The sequence below is a fragment of the Sarcophilus harrisii genome, chromosome 3, assembly GCF_902635505.1.
Source record: "Sarcophilus harrisii chromosome 3, mSarHar1.11, whole genome shotgun sequence".
NCBI lineage: Eukaryota > Metazoa > Chordata > Mammalia > Dasyuromorphia > Dasyuridae > Sarcophilus > Sarcophilus harrisii.
The window spans coordinates 2,644,953-2,663,840 of NC_045428.1; the positions used below are offsets into that span (position 1 = coordinate 2,644,953).

General features: G+C 60.5%; 1 protein-coding gene across 1 annotated transcript in view; it reads left to right on the forward strand.

The window, feature by feature from the left end:
* The window catches only part of XXYLT1 (xyloside xylosyltransferase 1), a 40,373-nt gene extending 30,469 nt beyond the window's left edge, over nt 1–9,904 (forward strand). Inside the window, 2 exon segments of the mRNA XM_031963601.1 lie at nt 1,407–1,539; nt 8,207–9,904. Coding sequence (XP_031819461.1) covers nt 1,407–1,539; nt 8,207–8,603 — 530 coding nt within the window. The 3' untranslated portion in view covers nt 8,604–9,904.
* Nucleotides 9,905–18,888: the final 8,984 nt, after the last annotated feature.

Below are 18,888 nucleotides of genomic sequence, written 5' to 3' on the forward strand. Positions count from 1 at the left end.
GTTCAATCTAAATCTTTGAGTTATTTTAGCTAAAAAAAAAATCGTTTTTATTATATTGTCACAGACCAATTGTGGACAAAGATTGTATCTTCATTTTTGTCGGTCTTTATTTCTATTGTAGTTGTATATAAGTCTTGTGTGTGTCTTGGTTAGGTTAGATGTTCACCAAAGTGAACAGCTGAACATTTTATGTGTTTGCCCATTGTACGCTGGATTTCTCTTTTTGGCATTTCTCCTGAGGTTTTGTGAATGTTGTACAGACACACTGATGAGTTTTGGACTCGTTTTACATTGTGCTACTTTGAGAAAGTGATTGAGCTATGGCACCGTGTTGGTTAGTTTCTGGTTAGTTTCTTCATTTTGCCCCCTTCTCCTCGGGGTCGCTGATCTCACTGATCTGTAGATTTTAACCCCCCCCTTCCTCCATCACTCTCATCTTCTAGAATTCTGCCTCAGGCGATCCACCCGGCTTGGTGGATCTCCCCCCACCCCCTTGCCTTCATAATAGCCAGCATTTATATTACACTTTCAGATTAAGCCAAGGGTCTTACAATATGATCTCATTATCCTCCAAGCTTCCTTTAAAGCTAGCTCAGGTACCACTTTCTACTGGAGATCTTTCCTGACCACCAGGGAGATCGGTAGCACTTGCTTCCCCTGATTCAAAGGACACTGATTAAGCTCAGGCCTTTTGGGAGGTGTTAAGGCAAAATTGGAGGAAAATTCTTCTGAAATTACTCTTGACATGACTTTGTAATTATTTATCTATTTACTCACAGGTATATTATGCCCCACCCCCCTATAGTAGACCTTTAATTAGGTAAAACTGAATTGAATTTTCCCCCCTTTTACATATGGTTATGCTTTAATTTTTAAAAATCTTGCCGGGTCACGGTGGAGAGCAGTATGATACTATGGGGGGAAAAGCCACAAGAACTTACTGAACAGTGGCCCAATCCTAACTGCTGCACTTTCTGGGCACGGCTCTCAACCTCTGAGCCCCAGTTTCCTCATCTGTAAAACTGCCTTTGGTACCTCCGAGGTTTCAGGACCACAGAATCTCTGAGCACTCTTATTTTACCCCTGAATTATTGGGAAAGCTTCCAGGCATCCCCCCAGCAGGTCACACTGGCTCTTAGTTTATTAGGCTTTTCTGGGCCCGTACCTCTGCAGAAAGCTGCCTTGCTCTTTGATTTCACCTGACGCTCAGGACCCAGCAGGAGAGGGAGGGATGGTACATCTGTGCCCGGCTTGCAGGGCTCTTCTGGCGCCGCCGGGTTCCCCGTCATCCCCTGTACTTGTCCTTTCCTTGTTAGGGAAGGAGCCTTTGGCGTGGTCCCTCCGTGCCCAGGTGGGTGCCCCAAGATCCTGGGTCTGAACAGCATTTCTTTCTCTCCCCCTTCCAGAAATCTCACAGATAATTCAGCTGGACTTGGACCTGAAGCACAAGACTAATATCCGCGAGCTGTTTGAAGAATTTGATAATTTCCCTCCTGGAGCTGTCATTGGGATTGCCCGAGAGATGCAGCCGGTCTACAGGTACTGATGTGGGGGACGGAGGGTGGAGAGTCTCTCCTCACTTGGGGGCTTTTCCCCATCACTGGGGGGTCCTGGGCTCTTCCCCATCACTGGGGAATCCTGGGGGGCACTTGGCTAGCATCCTGGGCCTGAGAAGCTTAGGATCCTTCCTGGCACGATCAGACTGTGAGCTTTTGGAAGGCAGGTCTCTGTTTGAGGCAGGACCTTATGCCAGGGATGCCTAATAAATGTGCACTGAATTGAAGGAATCTGGCGTTGTTGGGCTTCTAAGCTGCCCCCTTTCTGATCTAGGGCATCCTGGGCCTAGAACCGTGGCTGACTTTTTAAGGCTTTGTTCATGTCCTGTGACTCACAGACAGGGAGGACCCTCGGACCCCCAGCTGGCCCCGCAGGGCCAGGGGGAGGGCCCCTGATTGCTCTGCCCGCCTGGGGAGGGGAGGGGCAGACCTCCGCCACGGGCCAGTTATTGGAAGACACCGCTGGGCTTTTGCAGCCATTGGAGACCGTTGCCCAGAGCAGTCTAGACATTTCCCTTGCACGGTCCCAGAGTCCTCCTCAGCCTTGGCCTCCCTGTGTCTGTGGAGCACAGTCACTGCAACGGCCGAGATGTGGCTCCTGTTTGACCATGATGGGCTGTGGTGCTTTCTGGTCACTAACGGGATCATTATTATTATTGATGATTAACTGTAAACCAAGATGGGCTGGCCGGGAACTCTTCTAGCCCCTCATCTCACAGAGGAGGAAGCTGCCTCCCAGAGGGCCGGTGGCTGGCCTAAGGCGCAAGCCCTCCCTGCCCTGCGTCCTGGGGAGAGTGGCCCCTCCCTGCACTGACCACAGTGGCCCCTCCCTGCTCCTGCCACACAAGCTCCCCCGCTGATCCATCTGTCCCTGAGCTGTGGCTCCACATCCTCCCCCCTTTCTGCCTAAACTCCTTGGGAAGAATGCCTGGCACCCGCCTGTCATCCCCTGCCCCAGCCCTGCTCCTCCACCTCAGCCACCTGGATGCTTTCCCTTCCCATCTCGCCATTCTACACAAAAGTGTCTCTCCCTGTCTGTCTCTGTGTCTCTAACTCTCTCTCTCTCTCTCTCTGATTCTTTGTGTCTCTCTCCCTCTCATTACCTAGTGATCACTCACTGCCCCATCTTCTCAGTCCTCCTCTTCCTCCTCCTCCTCCCCCCTCCCCCTCTCCACAGCCTTGGCCACCAGTGTTCCTCTCTTGTCTCTGAATTTTCAGGGCGCCCCCTGGACCCCACTCTGTCTCTGACCTCTCCTGGCTGCCCCCAGGACCCTGCCCCCCTCCCCTCCCTGCAGATGCTTTCCCGGATGAGCCCATCGGTTCTCGGGGGTCTTTCACCGTCTCCCTGTTGTTGCTCCTCAGGTCTCTCTGTCCAGCCCCGGCTCCGCTGCAGATCTCTGGCTTTCTTCTCTGCTGTGGGAGGGTGGGAACCACCATGTCTCCCCCCTCCTCCCCATTCCCTGTTCCCTAGGAGAGCCAGGCCGGGGCTGTCTCTTTGCTGCCATCTTGTCTTTGTCCCCCACACCCCATGTCCCCTCACACCTGGACCATCAGTAGCTGGGGGGTGGGGTGGGAGGGGGCGGGGTCTCCCCATCTCAGGTCTTTCCTCACTCCATCTCCTCAGCTGCCAAAAGCCCAGATCTGGACCCGGCCCAGCCCACCCCGGTGCCTCCCCGTGGTCTCTAGGATCCTCTGATAGCGTCAGAGCCCTTCCTCCTGCGCCCTCCTCCCTTCCCGGCCCTTCGTATGACCCCAGTCCAGTGACCCCGCCTCCAACTGGTCCCCACAGAAGGCACCGGCATCTCCTTTGCCAGCCCCCATCTCCAGCCCCCCCATCCCGATGCCTTCCCTCTGAGAGCCCCGGGCTAAGCTGGGCCCTAAGCCACCTCCCCCTCAGACTGGGGGCTCCTGCCTTTCTTTGCATCCTATTCTTTGGCTTGACCCAGAGCCTGACACACAGCAGGCGCTTAATAAATGCTGGCTTATTCAAGGGAGTGATGCTCAGGGGCCAATAAGTGTTTGTTGGGTGACCCAAAATGACCCGTGCCGGACCCGGATGGATGGTCAGCCTGAAGAAGCTGCCGGGCTTCCCCTGTCTGTGCCGCCGAAGGGAAAGCAGAGCCCGTGGGCCCGAGCCGCGGTCCCGGCCAGCCGAGGCCCGCCAGCCCGCGGGGGCTGCTCCTGATGTCTGGTGCCTCAGAGGCTCTGCCCCCCCTGCCCCAGGCACTCCCTGACCTTGGCCCGGAGCCGTTTCCCTTTTATTGGAATGATTAATTTCCAAGCCCGAGGAAATGCTTTTCTGACTCCTAACCTGCCCGAGACAATGGAGAGCTGGGGGGGGGGGGGGGGGGTGACCTTCCACCTCCTTCAGAGGGGGGACTCCTGGGCGCTGTCCGGGCCCCCTTGGCCCCTCCTGACCGCGGGTGCGCGTGGCCGCTGGTCCGGGGCTGGGCCTGGGCCTCCCCAAGCTCTCACACCGGGGCCCTGTCCCCGCCCCCCATGAGGGGGCCGGACCGGGGCGTCTGCTGGGGGATCCAAGAGCGAGGCATGGGAGCCCGGGGGCAGCACCGGGCCTAGAGTCTCCCCCGGGACTATTTCTTCTTCCTCAGAACTGAAAGATGGGGGGGGGGGTGGCGCCCGGGCTGGGCCCCCCCTCCGAGGCGGGGAGGGAACTAATGCTCGGCGGGAAGCCAGGGTCCCCCTCCGGGGCGGGCAGGGCAGGGACAGGCCGGAGGCCAGCCCACCCTGATGGAACCCCGGGCTTGGGCTTCCCTTGGGCACCTTGGGGGATTCTGGCTGGCCCGGACGCTCCCTGGGGGCAGGACGCCTTTTTGTTAGCCCCGCCCCCAAGTGGGCGGAACAAGGGCCGGCCGGGCCAGAACCGCCTTTTTGGGGCTCAGAACTTGTAAAAGATGCCCCGGGAGGTTGTTGCAGGCCCTGGCGCTGAGAGGAGTCGCCCGGTGCCCGGGGCAGCGCCTGCCCCAGCGAGGCCGCAGCGGTCTCTGAGGGGGCCGGGAGATGGAGGCCCGCGGGGAGCTCCGGGCTTAGCTGCCCACCCACGCCCATCCCAGGTCCTCTGGGCCGGAGCCTCCTTCCCTGCTCCTTCCCAGACTCTCCCTGCTCCAGGCCCTTGTCCGGGGGCTCCAGGGGCAGGGGACGGCTCCCTGGGGGGAGGGACAGCACAGAGGGCTGTGTGAGTGTGTGCCATAAAGAAGAGGGAGAAGGAGGCTCAGCCCCCCCGCCCCCCATCTCGGCTCCCTCTGGCCCCCGGGCCCGGCCCCTCATCCCACCTCCCGAGACACAGCCAGGCCCGGCCTGGTCTTTCTCGGGTTCCAGGTGTTGGGTTTTCTGAGGGGCCAGGACGGGGCCTGGGCCCGGGGAGAAGGGACTTGTCATTGTGGGAGGTCCAGGGAGGAGCCCAGTGCTCAGTAGTAGAGGAGGAGCAGAGGGGAGGAGGGGGTTTGGGGGAGGGGGCAGAGTGACCCAGGCTGAGGGGTTTGGCGATGGGTCACCCGGGGAGTTCATTGGGTGGATCCGTGAAGAGACTCGATGCAGGACAAAGGTCCGAGGATATCGGGAGACACTGGTCCCAACGGCCCCCAAACTCCCGGATGCAGGAAGTAGCCACGGGGAGGTGCCCGGTGGAGGCCCCTCCTCAGACAGACCCGGGTGGGCTTTCCCTGGATTCTCAGCCCAACAAGTGGCCGCCTCTGCTTGGAGCCCCGCTTCCCCTCTGGGCAGCTCTTCCGGGGCTCCCCCGCCCCCTCACAACTTGCCTTGGCATTGCTGGTTCCTCCTGCGCCATCCCCCCAACCTGACGGCCTCCTGCTCCCCAAAGGCGGCTGCCCCTCCCCTGCCGGGCCCGGACAGACGGAGGGGCCTGGGAATGAGGGCAGACGGCAGGGGGCACGGCCGCGCCCTGGCACTCTCCGCTTCTTACGTCAGGGCCCTGGAGCCGTGATCTGGGGCTCGCAGCTGGCGCGAGAGAGAAGGGGGGAAGCTCCTTCTCCTGCCCTGACCCGGGGGACTCCTGGGTCCGGAGGACAGGGGGGAGGGGAGATTGGCCCCCAGGACGGGCAGCGTCTGGGGAGCGTGGGACTGGGCCTGTTGCTGCCTCCAAGAGGGGCTCCCCTTGTGCCTGCTCAGGCCTGCTGGGCGGAGGCCCCTGGGCACTGGTGAGAGGAAGGTCCCATCTGTCTGCGCAGGGGCTTCCACAAACAGGCCGCCCTCCATACAGGGGGCACAGCCCACTCCCCTCCTGCCACCTCTGCCGCCGTCAGCTGTGAATGTTGTTCTTGGAGAACCTTACATGTCTTCAGGCCTTTGATAGAAGAACAAAGAGTCACTGGGGACAAAGGGCAGCTCAGTGGTCGGTGCCATGGGGGGCCTGCACGGGAGAGGGAGGGGTGCTGGCCGAACCACACAAGGAGGGCATCCGCCCCCCAACTATCCCTAACAAGGGGAACCTGCCGCCCCGATGGAGGCACCCGCCTGGGAAGTGGGCTGGGGGGGGGGCACAGGAGGACAGAGAGCTCCCAGTGGGGCGTGTGCAGCAGTGCCGGCCCTTGGGGGCGAGTACAGTCGCCAGGGGGTGCCACAGGTGGGCCAGCTCAGTGAGACATCAGGGAGGCAGAACAGCCGTTACCTGGTCACGCCCGTGGGAGTCTGGGTCCATGCCACCGGAGGGCTGCCCTTCCCTACTCGCTGCTGCTACAGTTATGGGGGGATGCCTCCCGCCTGGTCTTTCCTGGGCACTGAGGGATTGTGGGCAGCCTGCCGGGAAGGGGGAGGGGCCTTCCCTCAATTAGGATCCATCTAAATGACCCGACTCCTTGACGCTGCATCTGTTCCCCAGAAGCTGCTTTGTCTTATTGGGTCGTTTCAACGGTAACGCTCCCTGGTGAAAGATGAGCCTCAGGAGAAATGGGCGCAGACCAGGCCGGGCAAACCCGCACCTCTGTCTGCCCCCCTGGGAAGGGCAGCGGCGAGATGAGCTGGGAGAACACGGGAAGGGTGATTCCGCCCCAAGCGCCCCTTCCTCTTTCCTTCCAGAGCCTTGAATGTGGAGCGGTCCGGCCAGGCAGAAGTGCCCCCCCAGTCCTTGGGGTACTGGGGCCGCCTTGGAGAGCGCCACGTGGGGCTCCTGGCGAGATCTCTGCAAGGGAACTCCTGGGCACAGTGACCGCTCCCACGTCTGCTGGGAGCCTTTGCCAGGGCTCTGGCTCCTGACCACAGGCTGCCTGGCAGGGGGTGGCTCTGGCTCCTGGGAGGGCAGACCCCCGGCCTTTCTTGGTGCGCTGCCAAATTCAGGGACGTCCCTGCCTCCCTGGGGTCGCCGCCCTCCTGGAGCTTGTGCTCGCGGGCCTTGGGGGTAGGTACAGCCTCGGCAGAAGCTGCCAGGTGGGCGAGTCTGCAGGAAATCAAAGCACTTGTGAGGGAGGTCACGGGCAGCACCTCGGGGGTGCCCGCAACTTCAGCTCCAAGGGGAGCAGAGCTTCCCACCCCTTCAGGAGAGGGGCCGCAGGGTGGGCTTGAGCCCCCGTGACCCCTGGTGATCAGGCTGAGAGAGCCACTTGCTGTGCTCCTCCTCCTCTTCTTCCTTTTCTTTCTACTCTTCCTCTAATTCCTCCTCCTCCTCTTTTTCTTCTTTTTCTCCTTTTCCTCTTCTTCCTTTCCTCCTCTTCTTTCCCTTTTCTTCCTTCTCTTCTCCTCTTCCCCTTCCTCCTTTTCCTCCTCTTCCTCTCCTCCTTCTCTTCCTCCTCTTCTTCCTTTCCTCCTTTTCCTCCTCTTCTTTCTCTCTCCTCTTTCTCCTCCTTATTTATGTTTTGACGACAGCTGCCTCGTCAGACTCTCAGGTCGAGGAGCCCCCTTCTTGCCCTGGTTCCTCCCATTATGTCCCTTGATATCCCCTGTGTTCTTCCCAGTGACTTTTGTTATTCATGGAATAATAGAAATAGACAGTAGAATAAATAGAAAGGGAGAGGAGGAAGAGGGAAGGGGAAGAAGGGGAAAGAGAGAGAGACAGAGAGAGATGGAGAAAGGGAGAGCAGGAGAGGGAAGGAGAAAGAAGAGAGAGGGAGAGAGTGGGGAAAGGGAGAGGAGAAAGGGGGAAGGAGAGAGTGGGGAGAAAAGGGGAAGGAGGGGGAAAAGGGAGAGGGACAGAGGGAAAGACAGGGAAAGAGACAGACCCACAGAGGCAGAGCGAGAGCCCCCCTCCTGTGCAGGGCTGAGCCAGCTGGGGAGGCCCCAGCCTCTGCATCCTGCCAGTCCTGAGCATCTCAATGCTGGGAAATGCTGGGCCCCAGATGTTTCCTGGTGAAGCAGAGTCTGCCGGGGAGGAGGGGCTGCACCGGCTCGGGAGTCCACGTGGTCCTACGGGTGCCTCTAGGGTCCCCAGGGTCCCTGCAGATTACTTTAGACACCCCTCACTAGAGGGCTCTGGTTGGGCCTCCCGGGCAGGATGCCTTACTCCTGGCTCTGGGCCTTGGCTTTCTGCCCGTGATGGGGCGCTCTCCAGAACCCCCTCCCGCTGGCTGCTTGTCGCCTCCCTGTCCCGCAGGGACCAGCCTGGCTCCCCCCGACTCCCAGGCCTTGTGACTGGCGCCCCGTTCCGAAGCCTGTGGGCTAACAGCTCCTCTCCCTCCTCCCAGGCACACCTTTTGGCAGTTCCGCCGCGAGAACCCGCAGACCAGAGTCGGGGACCCCCCTCCTGACGGCCTCCCCGGCTTCAACAGTGGTGTGATGCTCCTGAACCTGGAGGCCATGCGTCAGTCGGCTCTCTACCGTCGGCTGCTGGAGCCAGCCACCCTGCAGCAGCTCACGGAGAAGTACCGCTTCCAGGGCCACCTAGGCGACCAGGACTTCTTCACCGTGGTGGGCATGGAGTACCCCGAGCTCTTCCACGTGCTGGACTGCACCTGGAACCGGCAGCTGTGCACCTGGTGGCGGGACCACGGCTACAGCGAGGTCTTCGACGCCTACTTCCGCTGTGAGGGCCACGTCCGCATCTATCACGGGAACTGCAACACGCCCATCCCGGAGGACTGAGAGCCGGACCCAGGGCTCCTGGGAGCGACCGAGGCCTTCCCACCCCCCAGGTTCTCCCTTGGCTTCTCCCCGTGTGGCCAGCTGTGGTTCACCACCGGTGCCCTCGGGTGACGGGGAGGAAGGAGAAGCAGAGGATGGTTGTCTTGGCAGGGGTGAGGGACGGTTGCCCGGCTGGCCGGAGAGCGGGGATGCGGGATGGTCACCTGGCTGCCCAGAGAGCGGGGATGTGGGATGGTCGCCCGGCTGGCCGGAGAGCGGGGATGCGGGATGGTCACCTGGCTGCCCAGAGAGCGGGGATGTGGGATGGTCGCCCGGCTGGCCGGAGAGCGGGGATGCGGGATGGTTGCCCGGCTGGCCGGAGAGCGGGGATGCGGGATGGTCGCCCAGCTGGCCGGAGAGCAGCACTGCCCGGGAGGGAGGGGCAGGAGGAGAAGAAACACCCAGAAGGCTTCTCGTTGGCCATCCCCCCCTGAGCCAGACTGTGTCACATCAGGGCTCCCAAATGCCATCCTCGCTCAGACCACACACAGACCACCCTAGCAATCCAGGCTGCCATCTTGGGCAGGCACCCGACCATTGGCGTGGCCCGGGGGTACCGAGGCTAGGGCAGGCTGGCTTTGTGCTTAGACGTCCCACCACATGTTGATGGGGGCGGCTCGTGTACCCCGGCTCACTCTGAGGAGCTGGGAGCCCCGGCCCTCCCCGAGGCTCCCTGTGGTCCGCTTTGAGCTTGGGCCTGTGAGGGCCGCCGGCTCCCGATCATGGTCATCATTCACCGTACTGTGGCTCTGAGCACTCTTGCCCTGTAGGCTAGGAAGACTGGGTTCTCCCCTTGGGAAGAGCCGGTCCATCTGGCATTATTGCGCCTCGTGGCTCAGCGTCCCGGCCCGGCGTTTGGCCCCGAAGGCCGGCTGAGGGAGGCGGCTTCTCTGGGGCTGCGCCAAAGGCAGCGGGGAGCAGAGCTCACACAGGAGACGCCGAGATGGGGACCGCGCCCTTCCCGACTGGGCCCAGCTTGGTCAGATGGCTCGTCTGCAGACCTTGTAAGTAGCCGCCCCGGAGGCCAGTGCCCATCTCTGCCCTCAGCTTCAGAGGGGACACATGGACTTGTCCGTTATGGAGAGCCTGGGGGCGTCCCCAGAGTGCTAGGACGTGCCGAGAGCCCTCCCTTTGTGCTGGCATGTAGGTTTGCCCAAAGCTGGCTGATAGCTCACAGTGGCTGGCACACTGCCCGGGGCCGTCTGTTCTGTGAGCCCGAGGGCTCCGGGCCAGAGCTTAATAAATTCACTAGAAAGAATCTGTCCTCCTCCATTGATTGTGTTGGGATGTGGGAAGCCACAGCCCTCAGCCTTCACAGGGCTGTTGCGGGCCACCATGCCGAGGGACGGCCCCGATGCCAAGGGACGGGCCCTGATGCCAAGAGACGGGCCCCAATGCCGAGGGACGGGCCCGATGCCGAATGATGGGCCCGATGCCGAGGGACGGCCCAAGGAGTCTACTCCCAGAATGGGAAGGAAGCCATTGGCTGCAGCATCGAGTTGGGATGCTCGCCCATCGGCGGTGGAGCCTCCACTTTGCCCCATGTTGGTTTCCCAGAGAAGCAACGGCCACCGCTTGTTTGCACTTGGCGAGCCAGGCTCGGACTCTCCCAGAAACCCCTTGGCTGAGGGGCCCAGGCTGAATGGCAGCATCCCCGCCCTCATGGCCTTCATCACGGACGGGCTGCAGTGTGGCCAAAACAAGCTCCTTTTAATGGCTGCATGGATCCGCTGGCTGCCACTCACTCGTCCCCAGGCAGCGCTCTGCGTTAACTGAGGGGGCTCGGCCGTGTATGGAGACAGACGGTTCTTTCTGGTAAAGAAACGCCCACATTCTTCCTTCCCCTCCTTGCTGGCGTGGCTGCCTCCGTGGCCCTGGCAGCGCTCCGTCACGCTGGATCTGCTGGCCCGGGGAGACCCCGCCACCTCCCCTCCTCCCTGGGACGCCCAGGCTGTCCCCACCAGAAGGGCCTCGGCATGGTGCCCCCCTCCTATTGTCCGCCATCCCCGCTCCTCCTTTGGGCCGGCCTCCCGGGAGCCTCCTGTTTGCAGAGTGAGCCTGGCTCCCGCCACGCCAAGAGAAAAGGGCAGCGGATGGGCAAACAGCCTCCATGGGGGCTGCCCCCTCTGCCCTTAGTGCCCACGGGAATTGGCCTACCTTGGGGTTGCAGGCAATGGAAGTGTGGTGAGTGGGGGTGAGGGACCATCTCCCCTTGTTCTTTGGGTCACTGGGAAAGCCTGGAAGGGCCTGTGCCCCCTCGGGAGCAGAGCTTGGACCTGCACTGGGCATGCTCTGCCCTCAGCCGGGGCTCCGGAAGCCTACCCGCTTGGCGGCAGGGCCCAAGGGGGTCTGGGAGGGCAGGAGGCTCTGGGCAGGAGCCCTCCTCATCTCTCGTTGGGAGCAGGAAGCCCCCGTGGGGCTGGCAGACTCTCCCAGGTTCAGGCATCCTTCCTCCTCCCTCACCCCCTAGTTTACCAAGAACCCCGGGCATGGGTTTGTGTTTCTGTGTGTGTGTGTGTATACATATGGTGCACCATGTGCACAAGTGCAAACACACACACACACACACACACACACACACATCCGTAGGCAGCCAGGATTCAGAATGACTTGAGTTCAAGACCTGAGCCTCAGACACTTCCTGGCCGTATGATCTCGGGCAAGTGACCTCTGTTTGCCTCAGCTTCTTCAACTGTAAAATGGGGATAATCACACCATCTACCTTGCAAGTTTTTGTGAGGATCAAATGAGATGCTGTTTGTGATCTGTGTCCTACAGTGTCTGCCATATGGTAGGTGCTTAATAAATGCTTATTATTACTGTTATTAGAGTTTTGCATATTTTTTCAATAAATCTCAAAAATTTTAAAAGTTAAACATTCAATTCAACAAATAAACAAATATTTATTAAGCGCCTATTATGTGCTTAAGAAATTACTCTGCTTGGACAGGGGTGGGAAGGCAAAAAGGAAATGGTTCTTGCCTTTCGTGACCTCACGTTCTGCATGAAACGTGTCAGGTAAGTAAATGAGAGAGAAAAACAGAGAGAGGGAGGGCGGGAGATAAATGGAGAATTAGATAGAGATGGATGGGTAGAGATGGAGAGAAAGGATGGATGGATGGAGAGAAAGATAGATAAATGGAGAATTAGATGAAGATGGATGGATAGAGATAGATGGAAAGAAAGATGATAGAGGATCGATGGCTGGAGAGAAGTAGATAAATGGAGAATTAGATAGAGATGGAAGGAGATATAGTAGATGGATGTTTAGAGAAAAAGATGGAGGAATGAATGGCGAGAGAGAGAGAGAGAGAGAGAGAGAGAAGATAAATGTTTACTTGTCTCTTTCATGTCTGACTGTGACCCATTTGGGTTTTCTTGGCAAAAAGACTGGAGAAGTTGGCCATTTCCTTTTCTTTAGCTCATTTTATGGATGACAGAACTGAGGCAAACAGTCCTAAGCGGGCCCCCCCCCCCGCCCCCACTATCTGAGGCTGGTTTTGAACTCGGGTCTTCCTGGCTCCAGGCTCGGCTCGCTCCCCTCTGGGCCACTTAGCCAGCTGTTATATCTGTGCCCAGAGCCGCGGCCTCCCCGCTGTTCTACCTGCTGCAAAGTTACCTCTGACGCAGGCCGTGCTCTTCTCCCGTCTGCCTCCCTGCCGTGAAATCCCCCTGGATCTCCGGCCCCAGTGCAGACCCTCCTCTTGGGCATTCACAGCCCCTCGCCCTGGCTCCTTGCCAGCTCTCCATTCTCTATGTCCAGGAGCTCCCTCCACATTCTGTGGTCCGGCAGGAGGGGCTGACTTCCTCTTCTGCACTGTTCTCTGGGCTTAAGCTCCCTTTTCCCCCCCCCCCCCCATTTCCAGCAGCTAGTCCCCCCCAGCTGCGAATCCCCCCTTCCTCTCCGGCCGCCTCCCATCCCCTCCAGGTGGATCTCTGCATCCCTTGCTTCTCCCACTAGACCGTGAGCTCCTGGGGGCAGGACTGTGCCCAGTGCCACAGCGCCTGCCGCGGAGCTGGGCCTGATACATGTTTGCTGAGGGACCAGGTGGAAGGAATTGGACCGGCCCTGACCTCCTTGGGCCATGGGCCATGTGGCCTCTGCCCGCGGGCCGGTGCTTCGGGAGCATTGGAGCGCTCAGTGACCGCCCAGGACCACACAGGAGACTCAGACCCGGCTTCCCCACACCCTCCACTTTGAGCGGCTCCAGGAGCAGACAAGGAGGCGTCTGCTGGGTGCACAGACCCTCCCATCAAGTACAAGGAGCCACCGAGTTCAAACTTCAGCTGCTGGACAGCTCCTGCTTCCCAGACTGCGAGGGTGGGGCTGATGGGAAAGGGTGACTAAGGCGCTTACGGGTACCTGGGGGCAGAAATGTGTGGCTCTGGGCTCTTCCTGGGTCTTGCCCAGCCCGGTGCCTCCTTCCTCCTGTGGCATCTTCCCTGGCTGGAGGGGAATGAACCCTTGAGCGGGCTGGGCCAGGCCTGGAAGGACTCACATAGACCCAGCTTGACCCTCGCTGCCTCCACTAGGATCCTGGGGCCGTCCAGTCCAATGCGGGCCAGTCTTACTCCCAGCAAAGATGTGCTGGGTCCGTCACCAGGGAGTTCTGGGAAAACGGCCGAGCTCCCTCCGGCATCCCAGCTCCCTCTGTCCCCGGTTCCCTCTCTCCCAGACTCCTCCCCACTGTAGCTCACCCCCCTTTGTCTCCAGGCTTTGTTTGGGGGGATTCCCTGTCCGGGTCCTGCCCTTCCTGTCAGGCTGGACTGGAGCATCTACAACCCAAGGGGAGGAGGTTCTTGGATCATGACAGCAGAAAAAGGAAAAGTAAGTCCCCGAGGAAGCCATTGGGGGCCTTCTCAGGGAGCTCCCCGGGTCCTTGTGGCTCTTCAGCACAGCCCGAGGGCCAGGAGTTCAGAGAACACGGGAGCTGTGCTGAGGCCGGACGCCTCAAGGGCCGGGTCCTTTTGGGTTGTCTGAGCCACAGCTGGCCCCTCTCCCTTAAATGGCTCCCCAGGCCCACCAGCAACCGGGACTGGCAGCCTTTGCTCCTCTGGACGGCCCCGGCCCCCTCGGAGGAGCTGTGGTCGTGCTTCTGCCCAGGGCCGCCCCGGACCTTAGTTTTGGTGAGAGACGGCGCTGCAGTGGGGAACCGGGCGGGGAGCTTTTCCCCTGGAGCCTTTCTCCTGGACTTCTCTCCTCCCAAGGGCTGCTGGGGTTCTCTAGCACCGGGACCTGCTTGGTCTGAAAGCCTAGAAAGGGATCGATCCCGCCTGCAAGAACACCAGAACACGCTGCTGTGAGAAATGGAGGTCAGAGATCTAGGAGGCCAGAGAGCCAGCCCGGTTGCCCAGAGCCACGTCCTGCAGCACCCTCTTGCCACCTGTGAGAAGGCAGCTGAGCAGGGTGCTCTGCCCCTCACCCTCCCAGTCTGCCCATTGGACCAAAAGTTAAAAAGCTGCTGGGACTCTGTGCTCATGGAGTCCAAGGCAGGCCGGCAGGTGCAGAAAAGTGGACATTGTGGGCCAGTTCTAAGGGGAAGGGGGCTGGGTCCCGGGATGTTCTGTCCTGACCCGTGTCTGCAGCCAGAGCCAAGCCCCCGGGGCCCTGGGGCCTGAGGGACTTCCTGCCGCTCCTGCGTCCCTGAGGGATGCCCCCCTCCAGGGCCAGGATGGGGAGCAGCTGGAGAGCTGCAGGTGTGGGCCCCCCTTCCCCTTTGATTCATCCCTTTCTGTTCAGTTGAGCTGGCCCTAGATGCTCACTCCTTTTGTTTTATTCATCCCTTTGCTCTTCCTTAACCAGTGAGCCGCCCCCCGTAACAACAGGAGAAGAGGGGGAACCTCCAAGAGCGGTCCCCACCTCGGCCACACCTGGCAGGAGCGCCGTGTCTGGCACCCATAGGCCCCCGCCTGGCACAGATCGCACGTTTCCCTCCGTCGGGCCTGGGCCACCAGTAGCACGTTTAGTTGCTTGTGTCCCTTTGTGGCTGCGTCCTGGTCATGGGGCTCTGGCGTCTGCCACAGGGGTCTGGGCACCGACCACGGGGGATCTGGTGCCTGCCACGGGGTTCAGCCCCTGCCTCCCCCAGGACTTGGCGCCTCCATCATCCTCCCGGGGCACGACGGCCCCACAGCCGGCTCCCACCTCCCGGGACTGGCTTCCCAGTGGGGCCGGGGCATCCCCTGCTCTGGCCCCGTTCTGCCCTGGGGGTGGGGGGGGGGGGGGCCCGGGACGCTGGAACTGTTTGAAAGCCCTGCTGACGGGGAGTGCTCTCGGCGCGTTCCTTTTTAGACAGAGCAGAGCCGGGGCCTCTGGTCCTTCAGCTTCTCCGCATCTGGCGAGGAGAAGGGGCTTGGGGCCCCCACGGAGCGACGGCCCCCGCTGTGCGCCCGGCCCGAAGAGCCCCTTGGCGCTTGCTCCCTTATGGCATTGTGAGCGGCTTGATGGTCCTTGCAGCTTCAGCCTATCCCTGCCATTATGTGCAAGACCCCAGACGGCGACGCCGCAGCTCCGGGAGGAGGCCGCGCCTCGGGAGGAAGCCCCGCCTTGTGGGGGGGCGTGGCAGCAGGTGATTGCTGAGGCTGAGGCTTCTTTAGGCCCCAGCTCTCACCTCCCACTCCCCCTCACAACCAACCCCTCGCCCGCCTGGCCAGGCCCTGGCCCCGGCCCCCGGCCCAGGAGGAGGTGAGTGCAGCCCAGGAGGAGGTGAGCGCACGGTGGGCCTGCCCGCCTGCAGGTGAGTGCCGTGGGGGGGGGGCAGGAAATGGGGGGGGGCGTCCCCTTCTCTGCCCGGGCCCAGCTTCCGCCGCCTCCCGGAGCCCGGCCATGACCCCTCAGCGTTTGGGGGAGCGCGGGGGATTCACACCCAGCTCCGCTGTGACTTAGGAGCTGCGGCGGGAGGAGCTCAGGTTAGATCTGAGCTTGGGTGCACACAGTGGGCACTTAATAACGGCTTTCTCCTGGCTCTAATTTCACGCCCTTGTGTTCGGTTTTCTCCGTCAGGAAGTCAGGCAGCGAGCATTTATTAAGCACCTACGTGCCCTGGCCAGGCCACGTGCCAGGGATACAGAGCGCCCCTTGGCTCTCGCCATTTAGCCCGGAAGCAGGCGGACTCTCAGGCCCTTCCGGCTCTTCCTGTGCCCGCCCCGGCCGGGGGGCCACCCGTGCCCCAGAGACAGCTCCGACATCAGAGACTTCCCGGGTTTGCGTAAGAGATTTCCCTCCTAGAGTAGAAGCTCCTGAGTGTGGGGAGAGTTCATTTCCCACTCTTGCATCCCAAGCACATAGTAGGGCTTGACACACAGTAGGTGCTTAGTAAATGCTTGTTGATTGTTTAATTTTAGTGCAGAGCATCCCCGTCTCCTCCCCCTCCACCCCAGTATCTCCCAAACTTGGGAGAAGCAGTGAAAGGGAGTTCAGAGACCTTGGAATGGCCAGTGAGAAATGCGCTTTTGAGCCCGGACCCCGCCATGTTATGAGGCGTCTTTACCTGTAAAATGGGTCCTGGAGGGGGCTGAGGTCCTTCCAGCAGCATAAACAGGCGTGTGTTTGGGGGGGATGGTGGCTGGCCGTTCATGGCAAGCTGGGGGCAGTTTGGAGATTCATGGGGAGTCAGGACATCAGGTTCACTGCCCTCCCCTGGCCCCAGTCTCCTCTTCCCCAGGGGAAGAGTGCTAAGGTCCCTCTCTGAGTCCTGGGGGCACAGATGCCCTGGTCCTGAGCCCTGGGGGGCTTTCGGGGGTAAAGGGAGAGAACAAGGAGAGAGGGGAGACCAGAGGCTGTTGGTGGCTTGGGCCTCTTCCAGGGATGAGGTGCCCCTCACAACAAGGGCTCGCAAAGTCCTGGAGAAGCTGGCGCGTCCGGCGTGAAGTTCAGCTCCTGGGCTTCCTCTCTCCTGCATAGTGAAGGAGCCCTCTACTCCGAAGGGGACGAGGGATTTCCACTGGAAGAGGTTTGGGTGGAGATTTCCCCCGTGCTCCTCACCACCCCGGCCTTGGCCCGTTTCCCGGTTCTGCAGGGGTCTGCTACGCTCTCGGTTTAATGTTCGGGAGGGGCCCGAGCGTGACTTCTGCCCCCACTCGGCCCATCGTCCCCCAGGTGGGCTTGGGCTTGCTGCCAGCGCGCTTCCCGGGTGACCCTCCCAGAGGGCCGCTGCTCTCCCCCTGAGCTTGCTTAGTGACTGCAGTGACTCCTGCTTGTCCTTTTTAGGCCTGTACAAATAAAGGAACATTTCTTTCCTTAGCGCGGGGAGTGTCGGGGGGAGGTGCAGCTGCTCCTCCCTTCCTCTGCGGGTGTTTCAGGGGTCAGGGCCGGGGGAGCGGTGGGGGAAGCTCGCAGTGGGATGTTCTCCCGCAGTGGGATGTTCTCCCGCAGGCCAGACAGGAGTTTTACCTCCCAAGGGCTGGGGAGAATAAGCAGTGTCCAAGTCACTGGGGCCAACATGGAGCTGAGGAGGGAGTTTGCAAATAAGGAGAAAGGGTTACCTCAGGCCTGAGAAATTACTTGTAAGAGGCCGTGGGAAGAGCCTTCAGAACTTGTAAATGAAACGGTTTTTCTGTCACGCCCCGAGCCCCGGTGCTTGTAAGGGGAGCTTGTGACCTCCCTGCAGCATTTCTGTCAGATACGCAAGTGCCAGATTCTGGAGTCTGGGGGCAACGGGATAGAAGAGTATCAGCTCCTCTAAAGAGCTCTAGCATTCCAGGGCTTCAGGGCTAGAGCCGAGGTTCCACTCTGGTTGAGAGTTCACATAAACAGAGAGGTTGCATCTGTGGTGTGATGGGGAGAGCTCGGACTCGGGAGCTGCTTTGGGCTCTCTGGTGGGCCTGGGATTGGCGGGAAGGTGGCGGCGGCCAGAGGCAGCTCAGTGAGGTCCCTCCCGGCTCGATCCCTCGGGCCGGGGCTCCTCGAGGCCTGTCGTGGGCCGTGTGTCCCGGGCTCTCTCCCCAGCCGTGGTGATCCCCTCCTCAGTGCAGGCGGAGCATCGTCCCCCTGCTTGTGTGTGACTTACAAGCCTGTGGCCACCGGCGCGACCCAGGTCTGGGCTCAGCTCTGGGCCATCTCCTGGCGGCAGCCCTGGGATCTGCCCAACCCACATCCGGTGCTGGGCGGCTGAAGGGTTAGTTCTGTCCCAGACTGCGCCCTGGAAGCCCCCCACGGAGAGCCGAGTTTCAGCGGCTGCTGCCGGCAGGAGAAAGGCTCAGGGACGGCCCGAGGGGGTCAGGGACGGCCCCTAAGCCTGCAGAGAGCGGCACCGGGCTCCTGGCTCCCTCCCGGCCCGGTCTCCAGCTCTTGTTCCCAGACTTTAATTGTTTATTAATAAGAACAGAGTGCCCAGAAATGGGAGCAGGGGAATAAAGGCTAATTACAAACCCCAGGTAAGGGGGTGACAAAGAGGGAGCCTCGGCTCAGGGAGGGGGAGGCCCCCTGCATGGAGGGAGGGGCCAGAGGAACGTCATGGGTAGGTGGGGGAGAGCCGGGGCTGTCCCGTCTTCCCTGGCTTCTTGCCCTGACTGAACAAGGCAGATCCCAAAATGACTCGCCTGAGCCCCACCCCCATAAGTCTGGGGGCCTGAAAGGGCCAGCAGGGGTCCCAAAGGCTCTTGGAAGGGGGAGAGGGGGCTGCAGACCCAGAGAAGAGGAAACGCATGTCCTGATATCCAGAAAAGGGAAGAGAATTGAACTCACCAACTGCAGGCGGGGGAATAAGCATTTATATATCACTTACTGTGTTCCAGGGGCTATGCTATGCCCTTTACAGACATCCCATTTGAGCTTCACAACAACTGGGGGGCAGGCGCTGTTATTACTCCCATTTCACAGAGAAGGAAACCGAGGCAGACAGTCACACAATGACTTATCTGAGGCTAAACTTGAACTCAGATCTTTGACTCCGTGCCTCGTGTACTCTCCATGGAGTCACTAGTTACCTCTGCAGGCCAGTGAGCTTGACTTTGATTCCTGGGGAAATTGAATGAACTTGCAGGGAGGCGGGTGTTCTTGCTGGCCAGAACCAAAGCCCCAGCAGTGCCCCGAGAGGTGTGTAATTAGGGCGGGAAAGTCGGGGAGGTGGGTGGCGAACCCTGACCTTGGCTCCTCAGCTTACTTACCTTTGTCCTCCTGAGCTCATGTGCCAAGTCAGAGGCTCTTGGGAGCGTTTTAGGGAGTGTCCCTAAATCCACAGAGAGATGGGCCCGGAAAACTTCCTGGCTTTGTTAGCTGAGTGTCAGCTCGCGCTCCTCCTGGAGA